The sequence below is a fragment of the Heptranchias perlo genome, chromosome 5 (assembly GCF_035084215.1).
Source record: "Heptranchias perlo isolate sHepPer1 chromosome 5, sHepPer1.hap1, whole genome shotgun sequence".
Classification (NCBI taxonomy): domain Eukaryota; kingdom Metazoa; phylum Chordata; class Chondrichthyes; order Hexanchiformes; family Hexanchidae; genus Heptranchias; species Heptranchias perlo.
The window spans coordinates 131,906,197-131,918,612 of NC_090329.1; the positions used below are offsets into that span (position 1 = coordinate 131,906,197).

The 12,416-nt window shown below is 44.3% G+C and overlaps 1 protein-coding gene across 1 annotated transcript in view; it reads right to left on the bottom strand.

Moving 5' to 3' along the window:
• Nucleotides 1-12,416, bottom strand: part of LOC137322209 (dynein axonemal heavy chain 8-like) — a 1,675,662-nt gene that overhangs the window by 543,180 nt on the left and 1,120,066 nt on the right. Inside the window, exon 62 of the mRNA XM_067985325.1 lies at nt 8,814-8,948. Coding sequence (XP_067841426.1) covers nt 8,814-8,948 — 135 coding nt within the window. The remainder of the gene's footprint in view (nt 1-8,813; nt 8,949-12,416) is intronic.

A 12,416-nucleotide genomic window follows, 5' to 3' on the forward strand; every position in this document is an offset into this window, starting at 1 on the left:
CTCAGTATCCTCCTATTTATTGTGCATTCCCTTGCCTTGTTTGCCCTCCCCAAATGCATTACCTCACACTTCTCCAGATTGAACTCCATTAGCCACTTTTCTGCCCATCTGACCAGTTCATTGATATCTTCCTGAAATCTACAGCTTTCCTCTTCACGATCAACCACACGGCCTATCTTTGTGTCATCCACAAATTTCTTAATCATGCCCCCTACGTTTAAATCCAAATCGTTAATGTATACCACAAAAAGCAAAGGACCTAGTACCGAGCCCTGCGGCACCCCACTGGAAACAGCCTTCCAGTCGCAAAAACACCCGTCGACCATTACCCTTTGCTTTCTGCCACTGAGCCAATTTTGGATCCAATTTGCCACATTCCCTTGGATCCCATGGGCCTTTACTTTTTTGACCAGTCTGCATGTGGGACCTTGTCAAAAGCTTTGCTAAAATCCATGCCGACTACATCAATTGCACTACCTTCATCGATCCTCCTTGTCACCTCCTCGAAAAATTCCATCAAGTTAGTCAGACTCGACCTCCCATTAACAAATCCATGTTGACTGTCCTTGATTACTCCATGCCTTTCTAAGTAACGATTTATCCTGTCCCTCAGAATTGATTCCAATAATTTGCCCACCACCAAGGTTAGGCTGACTGGCCTGTAATTACTCGGTCTATCCCTCGCTCCCTTTTTAAACAACGGTACAATGTTAGCAGTCCTCCAATCCTCCGGCACTACGCCTGTATCCAGTAAAGTTTGGAAAATGATTGTTAAAGCCTCCGCTATTTCCTCCCTGGTTTCTTTTAACAGCTTGGGATACATTTCATCAGGCCCTGGTGATTTATCTACTTTCCAGGATGTTAATCCCCTTAATACTTCCTCTCTCACTATGTTTATCCCATCCAATATTTCACACTCCTCCTCCTTAACTTCAATCCCGGTGTTAGCGTGGATTTTGGACTGTTGAATTAAAGGCAACGATGAAGTGACTAATGGGTACACGACAGTGGTATTTACCCTAAAACCACATTGAAATGCGCTTTGTGTAGATTAGACTAACCTTAATTAAAGGCTTAAATATAACGCTTGACTACTAATAAAATGGACACTTAATTAAACAAAATGGATTCTATTAACAAAGGGACACTATTAAATAAAATGGATTCTGTGACTGTGGGAAAGACAGTTGAAAGTGTTGAGTTTGTACATTCCAGAACTGGCTTGCAGTCTGAGAATACAATGGACATTTCATAACGAACTGATAAAAACTATAGCACCAGACTGCATAAAACAAAGGCATGCTGTCTTAAGGTGATAACAGTTCTTCGGACTTAACTGGGTAATGCGTAAGCAGTCTGTTGTTGCTATGCAGACTTAATTGGTTAATGTGTAAACTGTCTGTTGTTGCTGTGCGAACTTAATTGGTTAATGTGTGTAATCAAGATTTATGATGTAAAAGCTACTGAAATCTGTATTTCAAAGGTATAAAAAAGCATGACAACCATTTTAAAGTTGAGAAGGGAGCTGCGGTGTTGCGGAATGCCCAGCCTTCTCCCAAAGTACTTTGTCCAATAAACTGCATGTTGAATCTTTAAGTCTGACTCCGAGTGGTGATTTTTCCCACAACACCGGTATCATCCCTCTCCTTTGCAAAGAGAGATGCAAAGTGTTCATTAAGAACCATAACCACATCTTCTGCCTCCACGCATAGTTTACCTTTTTGGTCTCTAATAGGCCCTACTCTTTCCTTAGTTAGCCTCTTGCTTTTAATGTATTTATGAAACATCTTTGGGTTTTCTTTGATTTTACCTGCTAATATTTTCTCATGCCCTCTCTTTGCTTTCCTAATTTCCTTTTGAACTTCACCCCTGCACTTTGTATACTCCTCTAAGCTTTCCGTAGCATTGAGTTCCCGGTATCTATCATCGGCTTTCTTTCTCTGCCTTATCTTACCCTGAATGCTTCTTGACATCCAGGGGGCTCCAGATTTGGCAGCCCCTCCCTTTTTCTTTGTGGGAACATGTTTACCCTGAACCCCTTGAATCATCCCTTTGAATGTCTCCCACTGCTCTGACACTGATTTACCTTCCAGTAGCTGTTTCCAGTTTACTTCTGCTGAATCACTTCTCAGTTTAGTAAAATTGGCCTTTCCCTAATTGAAAACTTCAACTCCTGCTCTGTTTTTGTCCTTTTCCATAACTGTGCTGAAACTAACTGTATTATGATCACTACTACCAAAATGCTCTCCCACTGCTACTTCTTCCACCTCCCCCTCTTCATTTCCTAGAACTAAATCCAGAACTGCCACCCCTCTCGTTGGGCTTGCTATGTGCTGGCTAAAAAAATTCTCCTGCATGCAATTTAAGAATTTTGCACCCTCGATACCATTCACACTGTTTGTATCCCAGTTAATATTAGGGTAGTTGAAATCCCCTACTATTACTGCCTTATTGTCTTTGCACTTCTCAGAAATTTGCCGACATATTTGCTCCTCCATCTCCCTCTGACTGTTTGGGGGTCTATAGTACACTACCAGTAGTGTGACTGCCCCTTTTTTTATTCTTTAGCTCAACCCATAAGGCCTCATTTGATGCTCCTTCTAAAATATCATCCCTCCTCACAACCGTCATTGTTTCCTTAACCCCCCCTCCTTTTTTATCCCCCTCTCTATTGTGTCTGAAAACCCTGTAACCAGGGATGTTGAGCTGCCAGTCTTGCCACTCTTTAAGCCATGTTTCGATTCACTCCGCGTGATATCAAAAAACGGCTGAGTGCACTGGATACAGCAAAGGCAATGGGCCCCGACAACATCCCGGCTGTAGTGCTGAAGACATGTGCTCCAGAACTAACTGCGCCTCTAGCCAAGCTGTTCCAGTACAGCTACAACACTGGCATCTACCCGACAATGTGGAAAATTGCCCAAGTATGTCCTGTCCACAAAAAGCAGGACAAATCCAATCCGGCCAATTACTGCCCCATCAGTCCACTCTCAATCATCAGCAAAGTGATGGAAGGTGTCGTCGACAGTGCTATCAAGCGGCACTTACTCACCAATAACCTGCTCACCAATGCTCAGTTTGGGTTCCGCCAGGACCACTCGGCTCCAGACCTCATTACATCCTTGGTCCAAACATGGACAAAAGAGCTGAATTCCAGAGGTGAGGTGAGAGTGACTGCCCATGACATCAAGGCAGTATTTGACCGAGTGTGGCACCAAGGAGCCCTAGTAAAATTGAAGTCAATGGGAATCAGGGGGAAAACTCTCCAGTGGCAGGAGTCACACCTAGCACAAAGGAAGATGGTAGTGATTGTTGGAGGCCAATCATGTCAGACCCAGGATATTGCTGCAGGAGTTCCTCAGGGCAGTGTCCTAGGCCCAACCATCTTCAGCTGCTTCATCAATGACCTTCCCTCCATCATAAGGTCAGAAATGGGGATGTTCGCTGATGATTTCACAGTGTTCAGTTCCATTCGCAACCCCTCAAATAATGAAGCAGTCCGAGCCCGCATGCAGCAAGACCTGGACAACATCCAGGCTTGGGCTCATAAGTGGCAAGTAACATTCGCGCCAGATAAGTGCCAGGCAATGACCATCTCCAACAAGAGAGTCTAACCACCTCCCCTTGACCTCCAACGACATTACCATTGCCGAATCTCCCACCATCAACATCCTGGGGGTCACCATTGACCAGAAACTTAACTGGACCAGCCATATAAATACTGTGGCTACGAGAGCAGGTCAGAGGCTGGGTATTCTGCGGCAAGTGACTCACCTCCTGACTCCCTAAAGCCTTTCCACCATCTACAAGGCACAAGTCAGGAGTGTGATGGAATACTCTCCACTTGCTTGGATGAGTGCAGCTCCAACAACACTCAAGAAGCTCGACACCATCCAGGACAAAGCAGCCCGCTTGATTGGCACCCCATCCACCACCCTAAACATTCACTCCCTTCACCACCGGCGCACTGTGGCTGCAGTGTGTACCATCCACAGGATGCACTGCAGCAACTCGCCAAGGCTTCTTCGACAGCACCTCCCAAACCCGCAACTTCTACCACCTAGAAGGACAAGAGCAGCAGGCACATGGGAACAACACCACCTGCACGTTCCCCTCCAACTCACAAACCATCCCGACTTGGAAATATATCGCCGTTCCTTCATTGTCGCTGGGTCAAAATCCTGGAACTCCCTTCCTAACAGCACTGTGGGAGAACCGTCACCACACGGACTGCAGCGGTTCAAGAAGGCGGCTCACCACTACCTTCTGAAGGACAATTAGGGATTGGCAATAAATGCTGGCCTTGCCAGCGACGCCCACATCCCATGCACGAATCAAAAAAACACTGCTCCCATTTTTTTGGACTGCAAGTGCCGGTAATGGTTCTTCTGTTGCCATTCACAGCTCCTCTAGATACATCTTTTGTTTCTTTACTTGTCCCATTACCACCCTCCTTGCCTTGCACCATCATCCCCTTTGTCATTTAAACTCTCCTGGCTGCCACCCTATCAGTGACCTTCCCTTTTGTTCTTTTCTCCCCTCCCCTTCCTCCCCCCTCCTTTCCCTAGCTCTGTACTTGCTTAAAAACTGTCTAATCTTCAACTTTTTCCAGTTCTGACGATGGGTCTTCGACCTGAAACGTTAACTATGTTTCTTACTCCATAGATGCCGCCTAACTTGCTGAGTAATTCTCGCATTTTCTGTTTTTATTTCAAATTTCTAGCATCTGCAGTATTTTGCTTTTGCTTGCGAGATTACTGTGTCCAGTTCATAGCACTAGGGGTTTTCATTGTCACAGCCTCCGGGCCATGTTGCTGTATGACTATGCACTGGGCAGAAAAGGTAAACTGATTGTCAGGGTGTCACATGATGCACCGGGAAGAAGCACAAGATTAGATGTGCAGCACAGCACACACAGTCTGTTTGGAAGGGGAAGCACCATGTTAGCAGGCACTGGAGTATGAGATACAAACATTTTGGATAATAAAATATGGCGGCACTGGCGTTGTAGCTTTTGTAGATAGTTTCATTTGTATGGTTGTGGCTGCAGAGATGGTGGATGCATTGGCTTTGATCTTCCAGAATTCCCTAGATTCTAAAACTGATCCCGTGGATTGGAAGGTAGCAAATGTAACCCTGCTATTCAAGAAAGAAGGGAGAGAGAAAATGGGGAACTACAGGTCAGTTAGCCTGACATCAGTAGTAGGGAAAATGCTCGAATCTATTATTAAGGACAAAGTAACAGGGCACATAGAAAATCATAATATGATTAGGCAGAGTCAACACGGTTTTATGAAAGGGAAATCGTGTTTCACAAATCATAGAATCACAGGATCATAGAAGGTGACAGCACAGAAGGAGGCCATTCAGCCCATCGAGTCCATGCTGGCTCTATGCATGAGCAATCCAGCTAGTCCCACTACCCCGCCCTTTCCCCGTGGCCCTGCACTTTCTTTGTTTCAAGTACTTATCCAGTTGCCTTTTTGAAGGCCATGATTGAACCTGCCTCCACCACTCCCTCGGGCAGTGCATTCTAGATCCTCATCACTTGCTGTGTAAAAATGTTGTTCCTCATGTTGCCTTTGGTTCCTTTGCCAATCACCTTAAATCTATGACCTCTGGTTCTTGACCCTCCCACTAATGGGAACAGTTTCTCTCTATCCACTCTGTCTAGACCCTTCATGATTTTGAACACCTCTATCAAATCTCCTCTCAACCTTCTCTGTTCCAAGGAGAACAATCCCAGCATCTCCAGTCTATCCACATAATTTAAGACCCTCATCCCTGGAATTATTCTTGTAAATTTCCTTTGCATCCTCTTTAAGGCTTTCACATCCTTCCTAAAGTGCGCTGCCTAGAACTGGACGCAATACTCCAGTTGTGGCCGAACCAGTGTTTTATAAAGGTTCATCATGACTTCCTTGCTTTTGTACTCTATGCCTCTATTTATAAAGCCCAGAATCGCGTGTGCTTTTTTAACCGCTTTCTCAACCTGCCCCGCCACCTTCAATGATTGATGCATATACACCCCCAGATCTCTCAGTTCCTCCACCCCTTTTAGTTTATATTGCCTCTCATCATTTTACCAAAATGCATCACCTCGAATTTTTTCGCGTTAAACTTCATCTGCCACGTGTCCACCTATGCGAGCAGAGTGTCTATATCCTCTTGAAGTCTATCACTATCCTCCTCACTGTTCTTGTTTTGTGTCATCTGCAAATTTTGAAATTGTGCCCTGTACTCCCAAGTCCAAGTCATTAATATATATCAAGAAAAGCAGTGGTCCCAGCACCGACCCCTGGGGAACACCACTGTACACCTCCCTCCAGTCCGAAAAATAACCACTCACCACTACTCTCTGTTTCCTGTCATTTAGCCAATTCTGTATCCATGTTGCTATTGTCCCCTTTATTTCATGGGCCGCAATCTTATTAGCAAGCCTACCATGTGGCACTTTATCAAATGCTTTTTGAAAGTCCATATACACCACATCAACTGCATTGCCCTCAACTACCCTCTCTGTTACCTCATCAAAAAACTCTATCAAGTTGGTTAAACACGATTTGACTTTAACAAATCCGTGCTGGCTTTCCCTAATAAATCCCCACATCCAAGTGATTGTTAATTCTGTCCTGGCTTATCATTTCCAAAAGTTTCCCCACCACCGAGGTTAAACTGACTGGCCTATAGTTGCTGGGTTTATCTTTACACCCTTTTTTGAACAAGGGTGTAAAATTTGCAATTCTCCAGTTCTCTGGCACCACCCCCATATCTAAGGATGTCTGGAAGATTATGGCCAGTACCTCTGCAATTTCCCACCTTACTTCCCTCAGTATCCTAGGGTGCACCCCATCCGGACCAGATGACTTATCTATTTTAAGTACAGCTATTTAAGGTGTAACTAGCAGGCTAAATAAGGGAGAAGCAGTGGATGTATATATATGGATTTTCAAAAGGTTCTTACACGAGATTAGGGCTCGTGGGATTGGGGGTAATGTATTAGCGTGGATTGAGGATTGGTTAATGGACAGAAAACAGAGATTAGGAATAAACGGGTCATTTTCGAGTTGGCAGGTTGTAACTAGTGGGGTGTCGCAAGAATCAGAGCTTGGGCTTCAGCTGTTTACAATATATATCAATGACTTGGATACATTACACTCGCTTCCCTCATCTAAGTTTGCTGATGATACAAAGCTAGGTGGGAAAGTAAGCTGTGAGAAGGATGCAAAGAGACTGCAAAGGGATATAGACAGGTTAAGTGAGTGAGCAAGAAGGTGGCAGATGGAGTATTAAATGGGGAAATGTGAAATTATCCACTTTGGTAGGAAGAATAGAAAAGCAGAATATTTTTTAAAAGGTGAGAGTCTAAGAAATGCTGGTATTCAGAGAGATTTGGATGTCCTTGTACACAAATCATAGAAAGTTAACATGCTGATACAGCAAGCAATTAGGAAGGCAAATGGTACGTTAGCTTTTGTTGTAAGGGGGTTGGAGTATAAGAGTAAGGAGGTCTTGCTGCAATTATATAGTGCTCTGGTGAGACCATGCAACAAAGGTTCACTTGATTGATTCTTGGGATAAGAGGGTTGTGCTGGGATGAGAGGGTTGTCCTAAGAGGAGAGATTGAGTAAAATGGGCCTACATTCACAGTAGTTTAGAAAAATGAGAGGAGACCTCATTGAAATGCATAAAATTCTTAGAGAGCTTGACAGGGTAGATGCTAAAGGCTGTTTATCCTGGCTGGAGAGTCTAGAACTAGTGGTCATAGTCTCAAGGTAAGGGGTTGGCGATTTAGGACTAAGATGAGTAAAAATGTCTTCACTCAGAGAGTTGTGAACCTTTGGAATTCTCTACCCCAGAGGGCTGTGGGAGCTCAGTCATTGAGTATATTCGAGACTGAGATAGATAGATTTTTGGACACTAAGGGAATCAAGGGATATGGAGATAGGGCGGGAAAGTGGAGTTGAGGTAGAAGATCAGCCATGATCTTATTGAATGGCAGAGCAGTCTCGAGGGGCCGTATGGCCTACTCCTGCTCCTATTTCTTATGTTCTTAAGTGAAAAAGACAGAGGAGCCAATATTCTTGGGGTCCTGATGCCTGTGTGCAAAAGGGGAAGAGCACATTGGAAATGGTCTCTGCCCAGAAGTGACATCAATCACCTGCACTTCATGTGAGTTGCAATTTGCCACTTAAGTGGGTAAGTGTTAGCTCAGCATGTATAGCGGGATCTGACTGGGCACATTGTCCTGAAGGTCAGCAAATTGCTGGGCAGCTGCAGATATTAAAGGCCTGCAGACAGTTAAAGGGCTGTGATGTAATTAAAGGGCTGCGGAATTTTTATATTTTCCTTTGAGTCTATGCAGAGGACTGAGTCTGGAGTGCAGTGGTGAACATACTGATGTAGAAATATAAAAACCTGCTGCATAGATAAAATATTTTTGATGGAATCCTTAACTTCTATCTTAACTATTGGCATAGGGAACCACTGTTGAGACTGAGCAGAGGAAACTCAATAAAAGGATTAAGGCACAGTGGAGGAAGGTTACTGAAGCTGTCAGAACATCCTCCACCACCCAAAGAACTGCTACACAGTGCAGAAAGAAGTTCAATGAGCTCACAAGGATGATCAAGGTAACTCTAGATACCGTCCCCATTGCACATTCTGTACAAATGGTAAAGGGCTTATACAATGTGGCCAAGGTCAAAGGAACCTTAAAGTAAAACAGTGAGCACTCCTACCTCCTGTACAGTTGGTATCAGTTAGATCCATCAAGCTCATTTTTAGACAATATGCATAATACTGTATGTTACCTGGAACATGTAGGGCTCTGTGGCAGAAGAGAAATTCAAACTCTTGGACAGGTGTTCTTCGGGATCATATTTCTTCAAATATCCTTTAATCATGACTGTTTTTGCTGTCCCCTGTTCCCCAGTCAGAAGTACTGCCTGTCACAATATCAAAACATATATTTATTATATAGAAAAAGGGTTTTGCACCCATTAAACAATATGGAGCATTGTTAAGTAGATTTCATTAAGTTTTTTTTACATATTATAAAATCGTTCCTCGCCTATGAATTGATTTTGAGTACGTAGAAAAAGAAATATCGTTATCAACAGTTTATATACATGAACATACCTAGGAGTTTCCCTGACAGCCTGGTTGATAAGGATCCATATAACTGAGCCACACAGACTAGAATATCCCAAGTTTGATTCCCAGGGCTGACTTCCCTCAGTTGGCGGTTGAGTATAGAGGCGGGACTTCCGCTTGCCAATGTGGCTCTGCCTCTAACCTGCCAGTTTTTCCTCTGAGGGTCCTGATTATGTATGTACTCTGCATTGGTTTACAGTCACTGGAAGGGAGGGACACAGAGTGCTGCTGGAGTATTTAAAATGCTCCCGTTAATTAAAGGGAAACATAGAAACATAGAAAATAGGAGCAAGAGTAGGCCATTCAGCCCTTCGGGCTTGTTCCGCCATTCACAATGATCATGGCTGATCGTCTAACTCAGTACCCTGTTCCCGCTTTTTCCCCATATCCCTTGAACCCTTTAGCATTAAGAACTATATCTATCTCCTTCTTGAATACATCTAATGACTTGGCCTCCACTGCCTTCTATGGTAGAGAATTCCACAGGTTCATCACCCTCTGAGTGAAGAAATTTCTCTTCATCTCGGTTCTAAATGGCATACCCCGTATCCTGAGACTATGCCCCCTTGTTCTGGACTCCCCAGCCATCGGGAACATCCTCCCTGCATCTAGTCTGTCTAGTCCTGTTAGAATTTTATGTTTCGATGAGATCACCTCTCATTCTTCTAAACGCTAGTGAATATAGGCCTAGTCGACCCAATCTCTCCTCATACGTCAGTCCTGCCATCCCAGGAATCAGTCTGGTAAACCTTTGTTGCACTCCCTCCATGGCAAGGACATCCTTCCTCAGATAAGGAGACCAAAACTGCTCACAATACTCCAGATGTGGTCTCACCAAGGCCCTATACATTTTCGTGTATTTTTCCAGAGCAGGGGCCACAAGTGGCAGAATATATCTAAAAAAAGCAGCAGCCTCAGAGAGGGTCAGCAGCGATAAGGGCTCTCAGATTATCATATACATCTGTGGATGTTTTACTGGCTGAAATAAGGCTAGAAGGGAACCACTGTTGAGACTGAGCAGGGAAAACCCAATAAAAGGATTAAGGCACAGTGGAGGGAGGTTACTGAAGCTGTCAGAGCATCCTCCACCGCCCAAAGAACTGCTACACAGTGCAGAAAGAAGTTCAATGAGCTCACAAGGGTGGCCAAGGTAACTCAAGATTCTGTACAAATGGTAAAGGGCTTATTCGCCTCCTTACCTCTCATGCTCTTTCTATATCATCACCTGGATGTCAGGGAAACTCACTTACACTAAAGGGGAACCTCTGAAAACAGTGAGACAGTGTGTGATTTCACAACCACTCTATGAACTCACATTGTCTGTCACAAGGGTTTCTGCTAGTCTTGAAGGACATGTAACCTAAAGACACATGAAGCTGAAATTACGTATGCTGCAGATCTCATATTGGGCAAGTATCAATGCCACTCACATGCCTTTAACATTTTGTTCTTTCCCTCCAAAGGAAAGCTCACCCATAATTATCGCATGATACATACAACCAGAGAGGAGCGCCATCACTCAAAACTCTGAGTCCACAGGAAGCTCTGTAGATAATAGACAGACAGACAGGAGAGGCTGTGGAAAATGGCAAAGTTGAAGGCAAGGTGACAATGGAAAAGGTTGGGCAATTTTGGGAAAGGCTAATCATGGTTAGCATTATGTACTTCTGGAAAATTATTGCAATGCCCATATACTCAGCCACTTCAAGCTCAAGTGTCACTGGGTCCACAGAAAAACAAGCTCTCCAGTTTTTCACATCCGAGGGGGTGCCTTTCAAGAAAAAACCAGTCACTCTGATAGCCACCTAGGCACTTCTAGATCCACAACTCTCATCACATCCAGATACACAACCGCTGACACATACTCACCAACTCCATCATGGCATTTCAGCTACTCCAGCACCAACACAGAGACACCCACTCAAGAGGTTGTAGTTCGTGAGTGAGAATTGTTTTCACTGGGTGAAGCACCACGCATGAGGACTTGCGAATGGAAGGGGGAGAGAGTACTGTTCCTTCATGGAAGGTAGAGAAATCACCGCCCTTGGCTGAGGAACATAGGGACCTAGGTCTCTGGAGCCCAGCTTTCAAAAGAATAATGATTCGGGAACATAGATTTCATGTCACCAGACTGATTCCTGGGATGGCAGGACTGTCGTATGAGGAGAGATTGGGTCGACTCGGCCTGTATTCACTCGAGTTTGGAAGAATGAGAGGGGATCTCATTGAAACATATAAAATTCTGACAGGGCTAAACAGACTGGATGCAGGGAGGATGTTTTCCCTGGCTGGGGGTCCAGAACAAGGGGGCATAGTCTCACGATACGGGCTAGGACATTTAGGACAGAGATGAGGAGCAATTTTTTCACTCAGAGGGTGGTGAACCTGTGGAATTCTCTACCACAGAAGGCTGTGGAGGCCAAGTCACTGAATATATTTAAGAAGGAGCTAGATAGATTTCTGGACACAAAAGGCATCAAGGGATATGGGGAGAGAGTGGGAATATGGTATTGAGTTAGAGGATCAGCCATGATCATATTGAATGGTGGAGCAGGCTCGAAGGGCCGAACGGCCTACTCCTGCTCCTATTTTCTATGTTTTTATGTGCAGGCAGTGGAGACGGTTTTTATGCATATCGATGAGATGGTGAAGAAGTGGAAGGAGTCCACAATATGGATCTACAACACACTGCAGAATGTTTCCAATGACCTGCAGAACATTCTGGAGACTGTCAAAAAGATCATCGACCTGAAACGTTAACTCTGTTTCTTTTGCCACAGATGCTGCCTGACTTGCTGAGTATTTCTGTTTTTATAACCTGAAGACTGTCATAGCGTGGAAGATTTTTGTAACATGAGAAACTACAGACAATATTGGTGGCTTAAGGAGTGGCTATTACCAATGCTTTAAATGATGCTTTGAGGGTCAGTATGAGCATGTCACTTTCACAGAGCTTCCTTGGCCTGATTGGGACTATTCATTATGTAATACCGACCAGTAGAATCTCTGAACCTGTATCCAGCAGCATTGGGCTGCCAGGAGTGGTTACAGATGTTGCTGGCAATGAAGGGATTTACACATGGGATAAAAATTTAAAATTTGAGCATTGAGGACTAGAGAGCCAATGAAGGTCAGCAAAGAGAGGGGTGATGGATGAACAGGAATTGGTGCGGGATTGAATTCGGAAAGCAGAGTTTTGGATGCGCAGAAGTATACAAAGGGTAAAATTACAGGCTAGAAATTGCGATGTCTGTATAAGT